This window comes from Populus trichocarpa, chromosome 14, assembly GCF_000002775.5.
Source record: "Populus trichocarpa isolate Nisqually-1 chromosome 14, P.trichocarpa_v4.1, whole genome shotgun sequence".
Lineage (NCBI taxonomy): Eukaryota > Viridiplantae > Streptophyta > Magnoliopsida > Malpighiales > Salicaceae > Populus > Populus trichocarpa.
Window position 1 is genome coordinate 6,379,772 of NC_037298.2, and position 21,011 is coordinate 6,400,782.

Consider the following 21,011-nt stretch of genomic DNA (forward strand, 5'->3'; position numbering starts at 1 on the left):
ACAAGCTTCTAACATGAAATACGTGAGATAATATAAAGGTTTTTTTTTTTTGTCTTCATCTATTGTTTCAATATGATAACCATTAGCACATATATCTTTAAAACTAAGAAAATTTCTTCTAGAATCAGGTGAATATGATGCCTCTTTAATGCCCAGTTTTTTGTTATTTGGTAACAAAATATTAGCTCTTCCACAGCCTTTAATCATGTCTGTTGGATCTGATATTGTAGTGACATTAGCTTTGGTTAATGTCAGATATTCAAAGTATTCATTTTCCTTGAGAATTGTGTGTGTTGTTGCACTATTTATCACATATAAATCTCTATCATGAAAAGTCATGTCTCAATTCAAAATATAATTAAATTTTATTATTTAATTGAAATAAAATTAACATTGTTTATTAAAAATACAATAAGATAAATATCATAATACAAATAAAAATATCAATCATCCCAAGGATTTCACCACTAAGTATGTTATTTGTTTTATTTGGGTTTCCAAATAAATCAAAAACATCAAGATAAACATTAACATTAAGATAAATATTATGACCTTCAAAATCATTTTTATGAATAAAATTAATCTCAACTACATTTTGTTTCAGATAGGTTTGATATAGATCTGTAAAATATTTTAGCGTTCGACAAGTGCGAGATCAATGACCATGCATACCACACCTATGACACTTATCTTCAGGTTTATGAGAATTCTTACCTTTTCTTGGTTGGGTTCATTATGTCTCCACTTCTTGTGGTATGATGGGTTGCCTCTTAAAGGATTATCTCTTCTCATTTTCCATTTATATTTTCTATATCTATACCCTCGGTTTTTTCTTGTCTTTTGGACAAAGGTTTCATTCACTTTAAGAAATGGTTTGGAACCTGTAGGATTGGATTGATGGTTTTTCATCAAAAACTCATTATTTTATTTAGCCACAAGAAAACATGAAATTAATTCCGAATACCTTCTGAAATTACGTTCTCTATATTTTTGTTGCAGGACAATATTTGAGACATGAAAAGTAGATAATGTTTTCTCTAACATTTGGTTTTTTGTGGTATTCTCACCGCATAATTTTAGCTAGGAGGTAATTAAAAAAAAAACAGAATTATATTCACTAATCAATTTAAAATCTTGCAACCTCAGGTGCAACCAATTATAACAAGCTTGAGGGAGTACATTAAACTTTTGATGGTCATATCTTTCCTTTATATTTTGCCACGGAACAAAATGATATTTTATTATGAGATTTTCAACTTTTAATACTTTATGGAGATACTGACGAATGAAAATCATTGCTTTTGCGCGATCCTGCAAGGATGTGTTATTTTCTTCTTTAATGGTCTCTCCAAGATTCATAGCTTCCAAATGAATTTCAGCGTCAATGATCAATGACAAAAAAGTTATTCCTAGATATATCAAGAGCAGTAAATTTAAGTTTTATCAGATTTGACATTATCTATATAAAAAAAAGGAAACAACTTATTAAATAAAATAATGAATATAAAAGAAAAAAAATCAATCTTTTAAGACTGTTATTCAGTTCTTTAGAAATACTAGTTCTTTAATAACTGTATTTAATTTATTTAATTCTTCATAAACTTATAATATTAGTTCTTCAGGAACTTTAAATCTTGATGAATATAAAGAAAAGAAAATTTTTCAAAATAAATTACAGAGCCAAATATATTTCATAAAGTATGAATAATAATGAAAAGAAAAATTAAAATTGATATAAGTCATGTAACATGAGAGTTCATGTGTGTTAAAATTTCAATATAAATTAAGTAGAGTGATTATGCTAATAACATGTTAAAAAAATAAAAAAATAAATAAGAATATAAATTGATAAAACTTAAAATTTAAGTTTATATTTTTTTTTTGTATATTTTTTTAATGCTTGGAATACAAGATAAATAGTTTATTTATATATAAAATAAAAAAAATAACATTAAAGAATATTAGGAAATTCAAGTGTTATAAAAAATTAAAAAACTAAACATAAAAATCATAAAATATAAGAAATTCTAAAAGCCATTCAGTATATATAAATATAAAATTTATAACATGATGCTAATTATTATTATTTTTTTCTTTCTCTGTCTCCTTCACCAAAAAACAGATTCTATCATCCCACTCCCTTGGACTACAATTTTATTTCAAGCCTTCACAATTTCTATCTCCTGTAACCAAACATCCCATTCCCTTTCCCTCTATCTGCAACCTCGAAAATAATAGGAAAATAAAAACCTAATTACTGTATTGAATTTGATCCACGCCTGCCTCCATCTTCTATTCAACGCCTCTAATATTTGCCTCTTTCATTTGCTATTTGGTCCTTTTCAATCCTGCATTTTTTTTCTTTATTTGATTCGCCGATACTTCAATCATTATAATTATTATCAGGATTCTGATCTTCATAATTTCTAGCGCTTCCTTTGATTTAATTTAATTTATTAATTTGATTTATTCATCAATGCCCAAGCTAACTGAAATTGATTTGTGGTCTCTTCACCCAATTTTTTTGTGGAAATTACAGCAGTTTGCAGTTTTTTTTTAACTTCAAAGGGTTATATTACCTGGGTTTGTTAATAGGGAAGTTTCCATTTTTGGAACAGATTCGCCTGAAAATCAGAATTTCCTAGTCTTTTTTTAATCTCCTTCTATTTTTGTATTTTGTACCTGTTGTTGTTGTTGGTGGTGGTGGTTTCAAATGTTTAAAATTTGTTATTTCCGGAAGAAAGTTGGTCTGTTGGTTAGCTAGTTGTGGAATAAAGGGGTAATAGAGGAAGGAAAACGCTTGCTCTTGTTTTAGGATTGCATGGGAGAGCATGAAGGGTGGGCACAGCCACCAAGCGGGCTAATACCAAATGGCCTATTGCCCGAAGAAGCGGCCTCTGTGATCAGAGTGCTTGATCTGGACCGATGGTCAAAGGCCGAAGAGAGAACTGCTGAGCTTATTGACTGCATTCAGCCTAACCAGCCCTCTGAAGAGCTTCGCAATGCTGTTGCAGATTACGTGCAGCGGCTTATTTTAAAGTGCTTTCCTTGCCAGGTGCACTGCCTATTTGTCTTGATGTGATGAAATCGATGTGTTGTTTATACTTATGGGGTATGTCTTGATGGGTTTTTAGATTTAGATCGTATAGTTATTGTTGTAGATTGTGTTGGTCCAGTACAAAGACATGGAGTAATGCCCTATCCTCAAGTCAGGTTTGTTGATTTGGACTTTGGAGAGGTGATTCTGTGCGTCAAATTCATAAGTTAAGGTGTTGATCAAAATTGTGTCCATGAAGACAATTGAAAGATGAGATTGTACGTGTTGATCAGCAACGCTATGCATGTAATAACATTTTGTGGATAAGAAGTTGAAGACAGTAAAGGACCATATTTTTTTTTAATGACAAACTTAGGGGAATGAGCGTGTCTTAATTAGAAATAAATATGTATAGACCTAAGGTTGAGTCCAAAGACGCTGACAACTATGAATGATGCAGACTGGCTTTCTGGTAGTTCCTGAGTATTTTCTTAGTGAGAGTGATTTGGATTCAAAATCTTATTTTTTTCGTTGCTGCAAAAAGTGTGCACCTTCAAGTTTTTCATATAATTATTTACACATGATTATTATGATCTACAGGTGTTCACCTTTGGGTCTGTACCACTTAAGACTTATTTACCTGATGGGGATATTGACTTAACAGCCTTCAGTAAGAATCCGAATTTGAAAGACACATGGGCTCATCAGGTTCGTGATATGCTGGAGAATGAGGAGAAGAATGAAAATGCTGAATTCCGAGTTAAGGAGGTTCAGTACATTCAAGCAGAGGCAGGTCCCTTTTAAATTCTTATTTTTGTACTTTCTGTTTATTCATCTTTTGTTCTATCTGTTTCTTCAATTTATTTTAAACTTGCTTATTCAGCTGAGGGTGTGTTTATTTGTGTTTAGCTTGAATATATCTAGTTAGTGATGTTGACTTCAGAATTGTTGAAGCAGTGTTAGTCCATCTACAACTTTACATCCACCACAGAGGACCTGTAATCTTTGTGGAATATTTCAAGGTTATGTGGTTTGTTTGACAAGTGGGTTGTTTGCTAGACATATGCATTCTGTCTTGCCTTTAATTCTGAGGCAATGGTGGAAACTGGGGCAAGCTTTTCAACACATTTTTAAATTTTGTTGAGTGTGGATTTATTTTTTTTCATATTCAAATTTCTACATATTTCTTTTATCATTTTTGTATTTGTTTATTGAAGAAGATGGTTTTCCTGCTGGAATCTTTGTCTAATAGGTGTACCATAAAAATCTCAATAAAAGATTCCTTAATAAGCGATTATTGACGATAGATTTAACTTTCTTTTTTTGTTTGAATACATATATACAGGTGAAGATAATAAAGTGTCTAGTGGATAACATTGTGGTGGATATTTCATTTAACCAACTTGGTGGACTCTGCACCCTTTGTTTCCTTGAAGAGGTTAGTGCTTTATCCTGGAAATTGTCTACTCCTTTTGTCCAAATATTATGATCCTTTTTCCGGACACTTCTGCTTTCCCAAATTATTAGTCCGTTATTAGAAAATCACTAATCCTGCCGTGCCCTATTCATTAAGCAACCTCAAGTTTGTGAAAAGTAAACCAAAAAAGAGTCAGAAAGTGAAAGGTGATGGCATAACATACTGTACAACCATGTTATCTGCATTCCTTAAAGAACCTAAAAGTAAAACATGGAATTTAATTATGGGATGGGGGTGATTGCATTTTTCTCTTGGTAACTGCAAACCAGGATTCTATTTTCTAATTTTGTCCCTGATTAATAGTTTTACTTCTGTAGGTTGATAATTTGATAAATCAAAACCATCTATTCAAGCGTAGCATCATACTGATAAAGGCCTGGTGTTACTATGAGAGCCGTATACTGGGTGCTCACCATGGATTGATCTCCACTTATGCTTTGGAGACCTTGGTTCTATATATATTTCATGTTTTCAACAATTCCTTTGCGGGTCCTCTTGAGGTGGCTTTTGGTACTTGGTCTCACTGTCTTGCTGCATTCCTCTCTTTTGTTTATCTAATTCTTTCCATGTCCAGGTCCTTTATCGTTTTCTTGAGTTCTTCAGTAAGTTTGATTGGAATAATTTCTGTGTTAGCCTCTGGGGTCCTGTACCTATTAGTTCACTTCCAGATGTAACAGGTATGCATAACTGCCTGAAGGCTCCTTTTCCTTCTTCTGAATAAGTGACCCTTTGTTTCGTAAATATTTGTCAATCTACTGGAATGAACTGTTTTAGTGAAAATGTTATGCAGCGGAACCTCCTCGAAAGGATGGTGGAGAGTTACTACTTAGCAAATTATTTCTTGAGGCTTGTAGTGCAGTATATGCTGTTTTACCTGCTGGACAAGATAATAAAGGGCAACCCTTTTTGTCCAAACACTTCAATGTTATTGATCCTTTGCGTATAAACAACAACCTGGGACGCAGTGTCAGTAAAGGTATACAAATAGAACTCTGCTATGCTGTTTGCCATCAAGTTAAATGTCATTTGAATACCTCTCCTTTTTTTGTTTTGAGTTGTGGATATGTTTTAATAACTCTCCTTTCCCTATTGAATTGTGGATATGTTTTACTGTGCATCTGCATTAAAATGCACTTTTTTTTTTTTCATTCTTCTTAATGACAAGTTTTAGATAGCACTAAGAATCAGGACTCATCATCTTGTCTTTGATCTGCTGGCCTTACAATATCCTTTGAAGCATTATCCAACTGTAATGCTTCCTTATTGATTGATCTATACGGTACAAACTAACATTGCCTATTGCATTATTTTCTCTTTATACATATTTCTGCTGACAGTGGCTTGCAAATCGACATGTAATCGTGTAACTATGAGCCATGCGAGAGGTTTGTGAAATTGTTTTGCAATTTTCTCGTGAAAGTACTTATACTATGGTTTAAAGTGATGATTGTAAATAAAGCTAAAAGGTGTGGGAAAAACATTGTTTCCCCCACACCCATTAGCACCATGGATTACAATAGTAATCCACAGTGTTGATTTTATTTTATTTTTGTATTTTGACCCTTTTTTTCCTTTGGTTATTGATTTTTTTTTTAATTTAGTCCTTATATGATATGTTTATGGGGGTTTAGAGTTGATAATTTATTTTAATTTGCTTTTGATATAATTATTCTAGTATAAAAAAAAATCTCAGCATCGGGTTGGTATCAGAAAAATATCTTAGCATTGCGATATAATCTATTTTTTAAAAAGTTTAGTTAAATAAAAAATGATTTTAAAAAAAACTAGGTTAATAAACTTTATGGAGTTAATGATCCGGTTTGCGAATTTAGCGAAGTAACCCTGGTTGCCCCGGTTTGCGGGTTTAGCAGGGTACTTTTTTTTTTCTAATTGAACTTGATTATGTGATGTCTATTTTTTTTAATCATATAGTTAAAAAAATATTTTAGAAAAAAAACATGTTATTAAATTTTAGAAAGTCCATGGGCTTGTTGACGGGTATGGCTTTTTTTATTTATTATTTCATCCTTTAATATTGGACTAATTAAGAATTAAGTTTCATAATTTATTTTGTTTTGCTTTCTATGAGGTTATCATAGTATTAAAGAAAAAGTCTTAATATTGGTTTGATGCTCGATTTTGCGATCTTCTATTTTTGTTATCATATAGTTAAATAAACAATAGTTTAGAAAAAAAACAAGTTATTAATCCAAATGGAGTCCACTACCCTGTTTGCGGATTTGACGTGTTGACCCGGGTTATCCAATTCATGGGTTTAGTGGATTTACCCATCAAACCTGATATGTTTTTTTTTAGTTTCTGGTCCTTTAATTTTTCTAATTGTTTTTTTATTTCACTCTTATTCAATATTGGATTGGTTGAGAAATGAAATTCATGGTTTATTTTTTTCTACTTTCTATAGGGTTATCACGATCTCAAATAAATGGTTTTTTTAGGGTTGATGCTCGATTTTGAAAGCATTTAATGTTATCATAGAATTAAACAAAAATAATATACAAAAACAACAAAGTTATTAAACCTATTGAAGTCCATAACTCAGGTCGTAGGGTGACCAAGGTTGATCCAATCTGACATTATCTCAATATAAAAACAAACTGTTGTCTTAAAGTTTTTTTAAAAACTATGTCATGTTTTTAACGGTCATCCAAGTTGTCTTTGGACCCATTAAATTGAATAATTCACTTTGGATCAGCTCTCACGCGGTTTCATTCGAAATTCGAGCTAGGCAAAGAGCAGGTTGGTAGGTTTTAAGATCGAATTGTTTGATTGGATTTAATGATACTGCCAAAAAAATTTCTATACTCTTAATATTTCTTTTAAGTTTAGAAGAATAAATCGACCCACAGCAGAGCACAGACAAATATGCTAGTTTGAAGCAAAACTGAATAGAAAAAGGATTGATATAGAAAGGTACCAAAATTAAATTTATTTCTTTTTATATGTTCCTTGTGAAGAAAGTAACATCTGTAGCTATGTTACTTTCTGCCTCTCTCCTTTTGTGTTTCAAATATATCCTAGTTCTTGTTCTTTAAAAAATGGGGCAAAGGGTTCTTTGCGTGGTCAATTGTGTAAATATGTTTTTAGTCTTGATATGTATTTGTGTTTCTTTATTTGCTTTACCTATATACATATGTATATATATTGTGGAAAATGTAATGCAGGCTAAGTGGTCTGGTTGGTGGGAATGGTTGCAAATTGTAAGAGGTTTAGAGAATGTATACTGAACAAAGGAAAAAGATAACATAAGTGTGTATCCTTAAACTTTATGTGCGCACATGGGCATTTATGTCCTCGGACACAATAGTATTTGATTGAAATGTAGACATGTAGATCAATGTTTTATACTTCTTACTGATCTGTTAGCATTTAGTAACTTTTATCATGTAATATGACTCATTTTCCAGGTAACTTCTTTAGGATACGCGGTGCATTTGCATTTGGAGCTAAAAGGCTAGCTAGGTTACTTGATGGCCCCACAGAAGACCTTTGTTTTGAAGTAAATCAGTTCTTTCTGAACACCTGGGAGAGACATGGTGGTGGCCATCGTCCTGATGCACCAAGGAATCGTTTGTCGCGGTTGAGATTGTCAAATCATGATCACTTGCATGTACCTGAGAATCTCGGGAACAATTCAAGCAGCAAACCTTCTGGTTGTGAAGCTCAAGTCGATGGGGCTCAAGGCATGCACAGTGTTCCCTCCCAGCATGATAATTATTCCCTAGAAAGCACATGCAAAGGTAGTCAAGTTCCAAAAGTTTCTCGTACTCAAAGCCAAAAGACTTATGCTAACACAAACAGCACAAGGACTACCCCTGATCAGAGTAGAGGGGAATCTACTTCCAATCAGAACATGCATATTGATAAAAGTCAGAGAAGTGCAAAACCTGACAACTTTATCACTGACTTTCAGGGAAGGTATCTTTTTGCGAGGACACGCTCTAGTCCCGAGCTTGCAGAGACATATGGTGAAATTTCTTCTCAAGGAAGGCGTAACGAAGTCCAGGAAAGCAGAAAAGGCCAAGCCTCATCTGCTAGGCTGGATCGTAGCAGGTGGAAAAACCTGAAATCTGATAATTTGTCAAATCATGCTATTAGCTCAACTGATGATCCTTCATCTGTTAGGCATGCCATTTCCCGTGAAAGCCTTGATCCTGCTGCTGCTTCAAATAGGTACCGCAATGATTCGGGCTTGGGTGCCATGGGTGAAGAATTTGTTTCTGTCCTAGGGACACAGGGGTTGCAGCAGGAAGAGCAAGATCTTGTGAATGTGATGGCTTCATCTACTGGCCTGGGTTTCAATGGACAGGTTCATATTCCAATGAATATGGCACCCGGCCATGTATCTCTTCCAATTCCACCTTCTGTTCTAGCTTCATTGGGATATGGTCAGAGAAATATGGGTGGAATGGTGCCCACAAATATTCCCTTCATAGATACTCCTTGGGGTTCAAATATGCAATTTCCTGAAGGTTTGGTTTCTTCACCGTTAACCCATTATTTTCCTGGCATTGAATTGGCTTCAAACCAAGAAGAATCAATTGAACCTGGTAGTGAGAATTTTGCTCCCATGGAAATGAATGTCAGGGAGACTGATCATGATTTCTGGCATGAGCAGGAAAGGGGCTCCACTAGTGGGTTTGATCTTGATAATGGAAGCTTTGAGATGCATCAATCAGATGATCTGCAGCCTAGTTCATCCAGTTATAATTCTGTTTCATCATCTCGAAGAGGTGGTTCTGGTAACTCTTTGAGAGTTCACCAGAAGTTCACCAGAGAAACCCGAGGATCAGCTAGGGAAGAACTTACAGATGCTTTAACATATCAAGAAAACAGAGGTACTGAAGAATACTTGGACAATAGAAGTGCAAGTTCAAGGTCCTTTCCTACTGTGAGAAGTAAAACCTCATCCGAGAGTTCGTGGGAGGGATCATCAGCGAAGGTGTCAAAGCCTGTGAAGGAAAGGAGGGGTAGGAAAATGGCTTCTTCTGCTTTGCAGTCTTCTGTTTATGGAAAAGGTAAGAGTGCCTCTGAACACTCTTCCAATCAGACAGATGATGACAACAAAGATTGGAATACGCTATCAACAATGGGCGCTGAGCCTGAAAGAAGTGTGGGATCCCAGTCTGAATCTTCTGATTCTTTGCATGTTTCAAGGCATCAAGTACCTGGATATGAATCAGCACAGCCTAGTGAATCTGAGTCATTGATACCCATAGCTCCAGTGCTCCTAGGTCCTGGTTCACGGCAAAGATCTACCGATGATTCAGGGGCTGTTCCTTTAACATTTTATCCTACAGGGCCACCAGTTCCATTTGTTACAATGCTTCCACTGTACAGCTTCCCAGCTGAGACAGGAACTTCTGGTGCATCAACCGACCAATTTCGCAGCGAGGAGGGCCATGATAACAGTGACTCTGGTCAAAACCTTGAAACATCTGAGGGGCTTGATCAATCTGAGGTTGTAGGGACTTCCAGTTCTTTGCGAATGGCTGCTTCTGTTGAGCCATTGGAGCACAAATCTGACATTCTTAATAGTGATTTTGCTAGCCACTTGCAAAACTTGCAGTTTGGGCGATTGTGCCAAAACACACGAAATCCTGCACCTGTGGTTTATCCTTCGCCTGTTATGGTGCCGCCTGTATACTTGCAGGGCTGTTTTCCATGGGATGGTCCTGGGAGACCTTTTTCAAACAACATGAATCTTTTTACTCAGCTTATGAGCTATGGGCCTCGTATTGTTCCAGGTGCTCCTCTACAGTCTGCATCTAATAGACCTGTTGGTGTATACCAGCATTATGTGGATGAGATGCCAAGATATCGTGGTGGTACTGGGACCTACTTGCCAAATCCAGTAAGATAGATTACTCAAGCAGCTATATCTTGTGTTTTCCATGCTTTTCTTTCTTTCTATGTTCCTTTTTTTAATCAATAGTGTATTTGTCTTTGGAGAGAGGCAGAGATGCAACTGTCACTCAATTGACAATATTGTTTATCTAGTATGGTTGCATGAATGTCTTGCACTTCTCTTGCCCTATTTTCTAGAACCCTAGGCTCTTCATAGTTCTCCAGTTTGATAGTCTTTCCTAAGGTCCTCTCACTTGATCAACATATAGTTTTGTTTGCTTGGTGCATTTTAGTGGATTATCAATGTAACTGGGTACTGGTTGCATTTTTCCCAGAAATGATTTACTTTTATTCACTTGGATGTGGAAATTTGGTTTTTGATGGTTTACGTAATTTGATTGCATTGTCATATTCATTGGAATTATGCAAGCATGTTTTACACTTTAAATCTATAAATTTTCATGTTTGAGTTTGATTTACTGCAGAAGGTCTCTGTCCGAGACAGGCACGCAACAAATATGAGAAAGGGAAATTACAACTACAATAGAAGTGACCACCACAGTGATAGGGAAGGGAACTGGAATAACAATTCTAGAGCACGAGCTGCTGGGCGCCGCGGCAACAGTCGCAGCCAAGCTGAGAAGTCAAATTCAAGGCCAGACCAATTGGCAGCAGGTGAAAGCCGAGTTGAGAGAACATTGAGTTTGCATAGACATGATACATTCTCTTTGTACCAGTCTCAGAATGGCCCAATCCACACAAACTCCACTCAAAGTGGTTCTGCCAATGTGGCATATAGCATGTATCCATTACCATCCTTGAATCCCGGTGGAATGTCATCAAATGAACCTACCATTTCATCTGTTGTCATGCTGTATCCTTATGATCATAATACTGGCTATGGTTCTGCAGAACATCTTGGGTTTGGGTCTCCTCGGCCGGTAGGTTTCTCGGGTGTAAACGAGACCTTGCATTTAAATGAGAGGAGTCAATCAGGTGGGGGGTTTGGGGACCAAAGGTTTCATGGCAGCTTTGCTCAATGGCCATCACCAGATCAGCCTTCTTCGCCCCATGTCCAGAGGTAGTTACATTGTTTTTCTTGAAACAAGTAATAGAAATGCAGGATATCTGAATAGTTGCGTACCCTAAAGGCATATTGGTATAAGGTTGCAGTGCATTATAGTTATAGTACAAGAGTTGGTTGTGTGATATGGATAGCAATGTATTTCATATTATTAATTATTTTATGTGACGTGAGTAGCTAATTTTAGGATTTGATTTTTACGCAGCTAGTTATATTCATTAATTGTTAATTATTTATCTGTGATAGTTCTGTGATGCTATTGATTTATAATGTTAATAGGGGAATTTGACTTTATTTGCCAAATCAGTGGCCTGGCGGAATCAGGAATTATCAACTGAAGGATGAGGATTTCCCCCCTTGCATTTCCGAACCAGGGAGAGAATGATGGTGGGAGAAACTATAACGAGAGAACCTTCAACTGCAAAGTTTTTCGATTCTCACCTCATTGGTAAATGGTATTTCAGTTCGATCAATCTCATAATTTTCTCAAGGTCACACTTCTTCATGTCTTGTGCTTGTGTGTACACTAGAAATCATTTTCTAACCTGTCCTGCTTACAAGAATTAACAGATTGGCAGATAACAGGGATGCAGGCTCAGTGATTAGTTTTTTTAAAAAAATATATATTTTAGGGTTCAACACTTTGTAACTCCACTGATGTAGAAGCTCACAGGTTTAGAATCTAGAACTTTCATCGTGTTCTAAAGTTGTTTCGCATGATTTTCTTCCCCACAATGTATTAGGGAATTTGATTCATAAGCTTAGTGTACCAGCTAAATTTTACTAGTTTCCAAAAGTTGACAATGTAGCAATACCACCTCCGAAGATAGGTAAAAATGATTTCCATTGTTTCATTGCTAAAAATTCCTGATGCTATTAGGTTTCTTGGTGCTTGTTCGAGAAAGCTTTCCATTCATTCTATGGTTGAAACTATTGGGTTTCCACTGATCTATTGAGGGTTTTTTTCTTTTCAGGATCTAAGTGAATACTAGCCTTGGTTCCCGTGCTTTACTATGGGTCCGAGCTAGTAAGCCTTGGTTCCTGTGCTTCGCTATGGGAACACTGGAAAAAAACCAATGATTAACAACAAAAAAATACTGAAGCAAAAAGATTCTAATACTCCTGATTCCAATGCATTAAATTTCTTGGATCTAATGTTACATTTGTAATTTAATTGTATATTAAAAAAAACCAAAAATACCAATATACCCCTGCTTTATACAATTTTTTTTTATTTCTAAGAGTATTTTTGTTATTTAAATGTTTATAAAAATACTGTATAGACAAAAATACCTTTACACAAATCAATAATAACACGTGGCCGGTCTGTGTGGAAATACCAAAATATTTCTAAATCAAAGGGAATCATTTTTTTTATACCTTGCATACCAAAATGTTGATTTTATACCTTTAAAACATTTCATTTTTCTTGTCAATTTTTGATGCGTATATAGCTCGTTATTATTTTCCTCTCCTCAACTTTTATTTTCCTCTCCTCAACTTTTAATTGTAACGGTATAAGTTATAATATATTAAGTTGTTTAGAATTTGTTTATTTTTGTGTTTTAAAAGTATTTAAAAAAAATGATTTTTTTAATTTTTTAATTTTAAATTATTTTTTTTATGTTTTATGATTATTTTGATGTATTGATATCAAAAATAATTTTTTTTTAAAACATTTCGATGTTTTTTTAAGCAAAAAAAATATTTTAAAAAATAATTACTATTATAATATCAACTTGTAAATTAAAATTAATTTTATTTGTTTTTAGAAATGACCAGCCTATCCTTATGTACAGGGGTCAGTTCCCAATCTAATTTTATATTTTTATTAAGTCAATTATATTGAAGCAAAAGAAGCAAGTTTTTAATGTCTTTTCAATAATATTTTTTGGCCAAACCATCGGAATCTGTTACGTGATATAAGCGAGGTGAAAAGGAGAATTATTCCAACTTATTTGTATATTTTAGGTGCAGTCTTCAATTGTCAATAAAAACTTAATCTCTCAATTTATTCTTATATTTTATATCATTCTCCAATTAATCTTTCAAGTATATATTTTCATGCAAACTAATGAAAATGAGAAAAACAGTCATGAGCGTCTCAAGTGCTAAAAAGACATTGAAAACTCACTTATACAGTGACACCATTAATTCAATTAGATCCTACTAGATTGGAGGCTGTGTTAGCATAAAATTTTTTCAATGTAAAAAAAAAGAGCGATACAAGTATTAAAAAAAAATATTAAGACTCAATTAGATTTAATAAATTTGGTTAATTTAAATAATACAAATAAAAATATAACAATAAAAAATTAACTGATAAAAAATTAACAACATGTAAAAGGTATAAAAAAATCTTAACTCGTGCACATTCGAGTTAGCATATCAAACTTGTGATCTAATTGTGGTACTGAAGTAACTCCGTTAAATAAAACTATAAACTCAACTATCAAAAATTCCAATGTTGAAATTTAAAACTAAAAAAATTATTAAAAAAAAGAAAAAAAAAGATTTAAGTCAACTCTGGCCGTGACCATGGACACAAGAACAAGATAAACCCAAAAAGAAACGAAGACCAATTCTCAATAAATTAAATGTTGAAGAATGAGATTGAAAAATAAATAAATAAATATAACCTAAAAAAGACCAAAGTCAACCTGTGTTAACTTTCGAAATTCGTGACCCTGATAATGAGCCCAAAATTAAGCTCATAAAAGATAAACTCTAAAAAATAACAAAGAAATATTCTAAATCAACAAAATATTGAGAGGTGAAGTTGAAAATAGCAATGAAAAAATATTCAAAACAAAAGAAATAATAAAAAAAAATAGGGATTAAATTTGATATAAAAATAATTTGAAATCAAATGTTAAGGGATGAAATTGAAAATAAAATTCAAATTAGAAAAATGATAAAAAGAAAAACAACAATAAAAATAATAAAGATCAAATTTGATATAAAAAATAAATGAAACCAAATGATGAGGGACGAATTTGAAGTAAAAAATCAATCAAAAATGAATAAAAAAAACAAAACAAATTGTAATAAAAAGAATGATGATCAAATTGGATATAAAAAACAAATGAAATGATACCTTTATGTTTTTATAAAAAGAAGAGAGAAAAGATGGAGGAGAAGAAAAAAATTCATTGGAACTCAACCATTATGTCGTCATATACACATGTAACACCACCAGAAATATCATAATAAGACACTTCTAATGTCGTCATGGAAGGCAGCATTTAGGTGTTGGACACCACTTCATGCACCGCCCACTTATTGGCATGTGCGTCGACCACTTTTGCTTTTAAAATAATATTTATATTTATCATTTAATTGTTGGACAACACCCCATGCACTGCCTATTTGTTGGCATGTGTGTCAACTATTTTTACTTTTAAAATAATATTTATATTTATCAAAAAACCAAGTCATTCAGACAACTTGTTAATTACTAAAAAAACCCAATTTGAAAATACAAAAATATCAATGGATGCAAATTTAAATTTTTTCTTTCTTTTAGGAGGCTTTTAAATTGTAAAAAAATCAAATTACCCCTGATTAACTTCTTCTTTTTTTTTTAAAGTAATTTAATCTTCACATTGTAATTCTAAATTATTAAAAAATCAATCGAATTATCTCCGATCAATCTCATAACAACTAATGTATCCCACGTAAAAGATCAAAATATCATATTATCCTTAATAGAAACTTCAGTGATTTTTTTTAAGGGTAAAATGATAATAGTATTATTATGGTGAATGCTAAATAGTGAACTATGTCTAGAGAAATGTACTTTTTTACACAAATGACAATCGGGTGCCCTCGGTAGCTCTCACACATCCAAATCCAATGATTGTAATCGTTTGTGTACTGAGTTAGTATGACACTCGTGCTCTATAGCACAATACCAATTTAAGGAGAGAAAAAAAAACATTAATTTAATGAATAATATTTTTCCTATAAAGATCCTCCACAAGGTTATTCCCAGGCAAAATAATCCAGTTCATTAGAGATACTGATCTACTTCGTGCGTAAGCCAGGAATATTCCTGAGGCCCATCTTCCCAAGGACGAGCTTGGGAATGGCTGGAGGAGTATCAAGTCCCATACTCCGGCTGAACTCATTAGCAAGCTCCACGAGCCTGTACTTGTCACTGCCCACTTTCTTTTGTGAATTGTAATAACCTAACCAGGCCTGGTATGCTGCCTGTTTGGAATTCATGTCTAACTGGGACAGTGCCCGTTCCACCTGTTCAGAATGTGTTTAATAAAGATTGGTTTAAAAAATTATGATTTATGTGCTTTCAATCCCATTAACGATGGAATTATCCATTCGGAAAACAGTTGAGAGAACAAATTAGGTTACCTTTTTCTTCGTGTCTGGGTCTATTGAAGGCATTGGCGCTTTTGTTAATGGCAGATCCTTGACGGTAGATAAAAAGAACTCCTCCCAAGGTGCCAGCAACAAAATACCTTCCCCTTCTTTACCTTTACGCCCAGTTCTACCAAGTCGATGTATATACTGTTCTCTACTAGCAGGCAACCCCACCTGCATTTGAAATAAATGTAATTAAAATCCATGGAAGCAGAAAACGTTTGCAAACATGTAGTAGGAGATAAAAGAGAATCTTAAACTTCACGAAGATGAAATGGAAAAAAGATGGAGATTCTCGGCAAAAATTGAGGAAGCAGTTAGAGAAGCTCAAATGGGCAGTATGTAAAGGTCAACTCGCTCAAACTCTTACTTTTATGCCAAATGCATAAAAAATTTCCAGTTTGCAAGAGGTCAAATGGGTATTGATATTATAGACACTACTGGAATGGAGCGAAAGGCCAACCCTTTTCCTTTGGTTCTAGAACAAAGACCGAAGTCCAATAAGTAACATGACATAGATATACCTGTAGGACAAGGGTGACATCTGGATAATCAACTCCGCGTGCAGATACATCAGAAGTCACAAGTATAAGGCCCCTTGACTTCCGGAACTCATTGGAAACCCTGGTCCTGTATGTCTGAGCCTTTCTAGAATGGATCTCTCTAATATTCAAGTTCAATTCACCAAGAAGTCCAGCAACCAGTCCAGTCACCCTAGCAGTAGTACAAAAGACAATAACCTGCACAAACAAAGGGAGATTACATATACTGCATGGTAGTGGTGTATACAGAAAATATCAGTTAAAAAAAGGCAGTTTTTCTTAAAACAAGTAAACACAGAAACAGGCTTGAGGACTGAAAGCATACCTTATAATCAGGGTCATCTGCAATATGATCTTTCAGAATGACATATAAAAGGGGAAATTGCTTGTCTAATGGAGCAATCACATGCATCTGTCTGACCTGAAATGATCCAACAATTTAAGAAAATGCTCGTATAAATAATCGTTATCGGATGGAAAATGCCACGAAGAAGCCTACCTTGGAATGTGTGTCTTCAGTTCCCTCTTCAACTGTATTGATGAACTCATGATCTCTTTTCAAAGCAGCGTGACAGATTTGGCGAACCTTCATACAGAGCAACAACTTCAGAGTACATATTCAAATGACAAGATGAGTTAACACGTGCCAAAGATAGAAAGAAAACCTCTTCAGGAACTGTGGCAGAAAACATGAGTGTTTGTCTTTGTTTTGGAATAGCAGCAATTATTTTCTCAATATCTTTACGAAATCCCATGTCTAGCAACCGATCAGCTTCATCAAGTACAAGGACTTTCACACCCATCAGCCTCGTTGCAAATCCTGCAGTATTCTCAATATGATCTTTGAGTCTTCCAGGTGTAGCAACAAGAATCTGTGAATTTTAAATGTGTGAATAGTATAACAATATGCAAAAGTTCATTTTCTTGTGAAATTAAGCTGGAATATAATAATTGTTTCAGCCCACGTAAAGGATGATGACTCAACATCTAACTGGTCAGCTGGAATTTCCAAAGTGAGATTGAGAGATTAACTAGATAAAATTAAATTTAAATCATTATGGAACCAGCCCTTCACAACATATCAAACAGTGAGGAGAATTACAATATTTCTTTGTTTGGCCTAGATAAATGTTAGAGGAGGGCTGTAACATAACAGGGCAGCCATTTAAATGAATGATAAACTTACCTGGCAAGGGTTTGCTTGCAGATTTCTTTGCTCTGAAGCAATTCTCACCCCTCCTATCACAACTTGAACACCAATTGATGGGTGATATTTCAACAGAGTATTTGCTTCAGTGGCAGCTTGGGTTGCAAGCTCCCTTGTCGGGCATATGACAAGAACAATAATCGGGGGACGTTTTTGGTCACGATCAAGAGGAGGAGATTTTACAACAACTTCAATTGATGGAAGCTGGAAAAAAGAAGTTCATAAAATAGTCTCAAAAAATCTCAGGATCTCAGACTCATAAGAAAACCACCATGCCTTTATCCACTATTGTAGAAAAACATAGATATAAAACCCGGAAAATTAGGCTATAACAAAGTCTTATTCCCAGTCATACACTTACCAATGTACGTGGAGTTGGAAAGAAAAAGAACAAGAAATCCTCAACTTAAAATAGGGTTTAGTAGACAGTCCCCATTTTGCTATTCAAAATAAAATATCTTACCAAAAATGCCACAGTTTTTCCAGTGCCTGTTTTAGCCTTGGCCAGAACATCCTTACCTAGAAACAAGATATGCAAGAGTTATAATCGCATGGACAAGGGTGCCAACATTAGTCACATTGGTGGTGAATTCAGGATTAACTATTATACTAGGACATTTAACTCCTTAGCAGTAAAAGGATACACATTGGAAGTTGGAACGAGTGAATAGAGAATATAAAGCTTCAGAAAAAGCAGCCTGAGAACATTCCTGATAGAAATTAATCCGAAGTAAAAGCGAGTAAAGAATTATCTTTACACTAATTCCTCATTGCACCAGGCAGCTTCACAACAAACTTAGTATAACTACAATCTAGTGTCGGTACCACACCTGTGCGACATCTGTTCTCCAACATATCAAATAGCATGAGCCATGAGTAAACAAGACTAGACCATTTTGAAAAAATAAGCAAACAAACCTTTGACTATAACAGGAAGTGTTGCCGCCTGGACCACAGTCATGTTCTCGTATCCAGCATCCTTGATTCCTTTTAATGACAAGGGGGAAATTGAACATTGATCAAATCTGCAACCATTTTACAAAATATTGGATTAGAAGTCTACAAGATCCTACAAGCGTTAAAAATAAATAAAACTCCAACAGACCGGATTTAATAAATTCAATACATGTTTTTTTAGCCACATCAAATTTATGACTATAAAAATCAATTCAGTCCCTTTAACGCACCTAGTCTCGCTCATAAAAGAATCAGAACTCGAAGACAAACTTGGCCTATCTTTCATATCAAATTCCTTCTTCAAACCAGTAGAAGACAGTGCATTTTTCTCAAAAATGCCATTACCATTATCTCCGTCGTCGTCGTCGTCACTCTCTTCCTCGGTTACCAAACCCCCAAGATTACGCATTAACCCCTTTCTCTCGTCCTCACCATCGTCCACCTCATCATCATCATCGTCAATAAAACCCCTTTCACCTTTTACTCCTTTATCATCTCTCTTAAGCCATAAATCCCTCTCTCCCTGTCCTCTCTTCTCATTCTGTAAACCCAAAGTTCCACGGTTCTTTCTCGGCGGACCAAACGTCGACTCAGTTCTCCTTCGAGTTGGCTCACCAAACTCGTCTGAGTCACTCTCCCTTCTCCTCTTCATTGAAAACCCCTCTCTACCTCCACCTCTATTGCTACCGCTATCTCTATCTCTACCAGGGCCCCTCTTACTTCTGTTATGACGACCCATATCAGAATCTGACTCGTCTTCGCTAGTGACTCGGCCACGGAACGAGTTGGTCCTCAAGTCACTAACCCAATCACTGAGTTCGGCCTCGTCTTCAACTAAACTCTTGGAAGTCCTAGCCTCTCCTCTCTCTCGTTCAGCACCAGTGCGGCGGGTGAATTCGGGTCTCGACCCGGTTGTTCCAGGTCGAAATGAACGGGTGGAGAACCGAGAAGAAAACCCTGGGTACTTGAGCTTAAAAGGGAAGACCCGAGAGAAAATGGGTATGGACCGACGGGTATTTATGGAGAGTCCGACATTCATGAGAGGGAAACGGGTTACGGGAGGAGATGGGTTAAGGAGACGGAGTGGTGGAAGGAATTTAATGGACATTGGGATTGCCTGGATTTGCTAGCTTCCGGTTTTGGAAGCCGGAGAATAGATGGACTGGGGTTTAAGGTTTTTATGGTTTTCAAAGAGAGGGTGCTGGTGTTGGGATAGGGTTTAAGGTAGTGGAAGGATAATAGATGCCACGGTGTGATTTTCGGGTGATCTAAACGCGTCGTTTGATTCGTAGGATATTTTCATGTCTTAATTATAACTTACTTCCTGTAGTTTATTGAAATAATTATCCAGTCTCTCTCTCTCTCTCTCTCTCTCTCAAGTACATCTTCCTTCCTAATCAAATTATCGTAATAACTAAAAAAAAAAATTATCGTAATAACAACTTATCTAATAAATAATCTAGTTATAAAAATTTTAGATTAAATGATTTGTTTTTTTTATAATTTCAAGTTTGAGTCTTTGTAATTATTAATATGATAATTATTAAAAATTTACATGATTGTTAATTTTAGAATTTATAAAATTAATCGAGGTACAAGCTGACCCGAATATTTATATTAAAAAAAAACATCCCACTAACATTTTTTTCTATTCTGTTTATTAAGAAAAAGAAACAAAACAAAATGAAAAAATCATATAATTGATGGGTGTACTAAAATAATATATATATATCAATTTTTTCAAAAATATTTTTTAAAAAAAAAAAATTGGAAGCCATATCTTTCACTCTGTAGGAATTGATTCAACATCGTCTTGGCGTCCATAAGGAGAAGGAGAAGGCGAGCAGAACAAGGGTGAGAAGTTGGAATATCGGGAAGTGCCTCTTGGGAAATCAGATTCAATATGCTTAAGATGGATTTGGGCTTTTTACAACTAATAATGGACTGACCGATAGAGATAGATATCAGTTTAATGAAAGAGGAAAAGAAGCTAGAAAACAGAGAGTGCAAGCCAGCTGAGTGATAAGTAGAGGTAGTCTTGTTATTAATGGAGATGCTGTGCTTCATACCTGATCATCCTTGTTATTCATAGATGTTTTAGAACAGAAGATCATAAAAAACCCAGTTGTAAATCTTATTATTATTATTTTACATATTAGTTTCAACTAGTTTATGTTTGGATGTTCTTGTTGTATATGTAATTAATTAACACGTCATCAATGTATCGATCGCGACAACTAACTATGAAATTGTAATTACATTCAATTTTTTATCGTTTTTTTTTTTCATTTGTCGTAACATAAATTGTCTTCATTAGTTTTGGTGTTATCTCTGCTTTATAAATTGTCTTTTCTACTCTACACTGTTGAAATAATGATTAACATAAATAATGCTCCCCTGCTTCTTCTTCTTCTTTTTTGTATTTTTTTATTCAGTCCTTGATTTTTTTTTATTGAATTATT

At 34.6% G+C, this 21,011-nt stretch overlaps 2 protein-coding genes across 9 annotated transcripts; one reads left to right on the plus strand and one right to left on the minus strand.

Moving 5' to 3' along the window:
* The first annotated feature begins 2,095 nt into the window (after nt 1–2,095).
* On the plus strand, nt 2,096–12,697 carry LOC7494146 (uncharacterized). 8 transcript variants are annotated; one of them, XR_002977743.2, is made up of 10 exons: nt 2,096–3,055; nt 3,638–3,826; nt 4,383–4,475; nt 4,832–5,014; nt 5,089–5,191; nt 5,305–5,490; nt 7,940–10,386; nt 10,865–11,460; nt 11,771–11,911; nt 12,438–12,697. XR_002977743.2 is itself a non-coding variant. In XM_024584976.2 (10 exons), exons 1-10 carry the CDS (start codon nt 2,822–2,824, stop codon nt 11,799–11,801), a joined length of 3,825 nt encoding a protein of 1,274 aa, XP_024440744.1. In that variant the 5' UTR covers nt 2,096–2,821; the 3' UTR covers nt 11,802–12,327. The 8 variants fall into 8 exon arrangements, 5 of the variants coding, with proteins under 5 accessions (XP_024440744.1, XP_002320195.3, XP_024440740.1 ...); XR_002977744.2 differs by lacking the exon at nt 12,438–12,697 and having other exon boundaries at nt 10,865–11,181; nt 11,292–11,460; nt 11,743–12,327; XR_002977745.2 differs by lacking the exon at nt 12,438–12,697 and having other exon boundaries at nt 10,865–11,181; nt 11,292–11,460; nt 11,771–12,327.
* Nucleotides 12,698–15,380: 2,683 nt separating this feature from the next.
* Nucleotides 15,381–19,790, minus strand: LOC7492773 (DEAD-box ATP-dependent RNA helicase 31). The gene is made up of 10 exons (XM_002320823.4): nt 18,780–19,790; nt 18,511–18,617; nt 18,056–18,111; nt 17,572–17,796; nt 17,051–17,257; nt 16,885–16,971; nt 16,711–16,806; nt 16,368–16,583; nt 15,835–16,017; nt 15,381–15,717 (listed from the first exon to the last, which is right to left on the minus strand). Exons 1-10 carry the CDS (start codon nt 19,655–19,657, stop codon nt 15,490–15,492), a joined length of 2,283 nt encoding a protein of 760 aa, XP_002320859.3. The 5' UTR covers nt 19,658–19,790; the 3' UTR covers nt 15,381–15,489.
* Nucleotides 19,791–21,011: the final 1,221 nt, after the last annotated feature.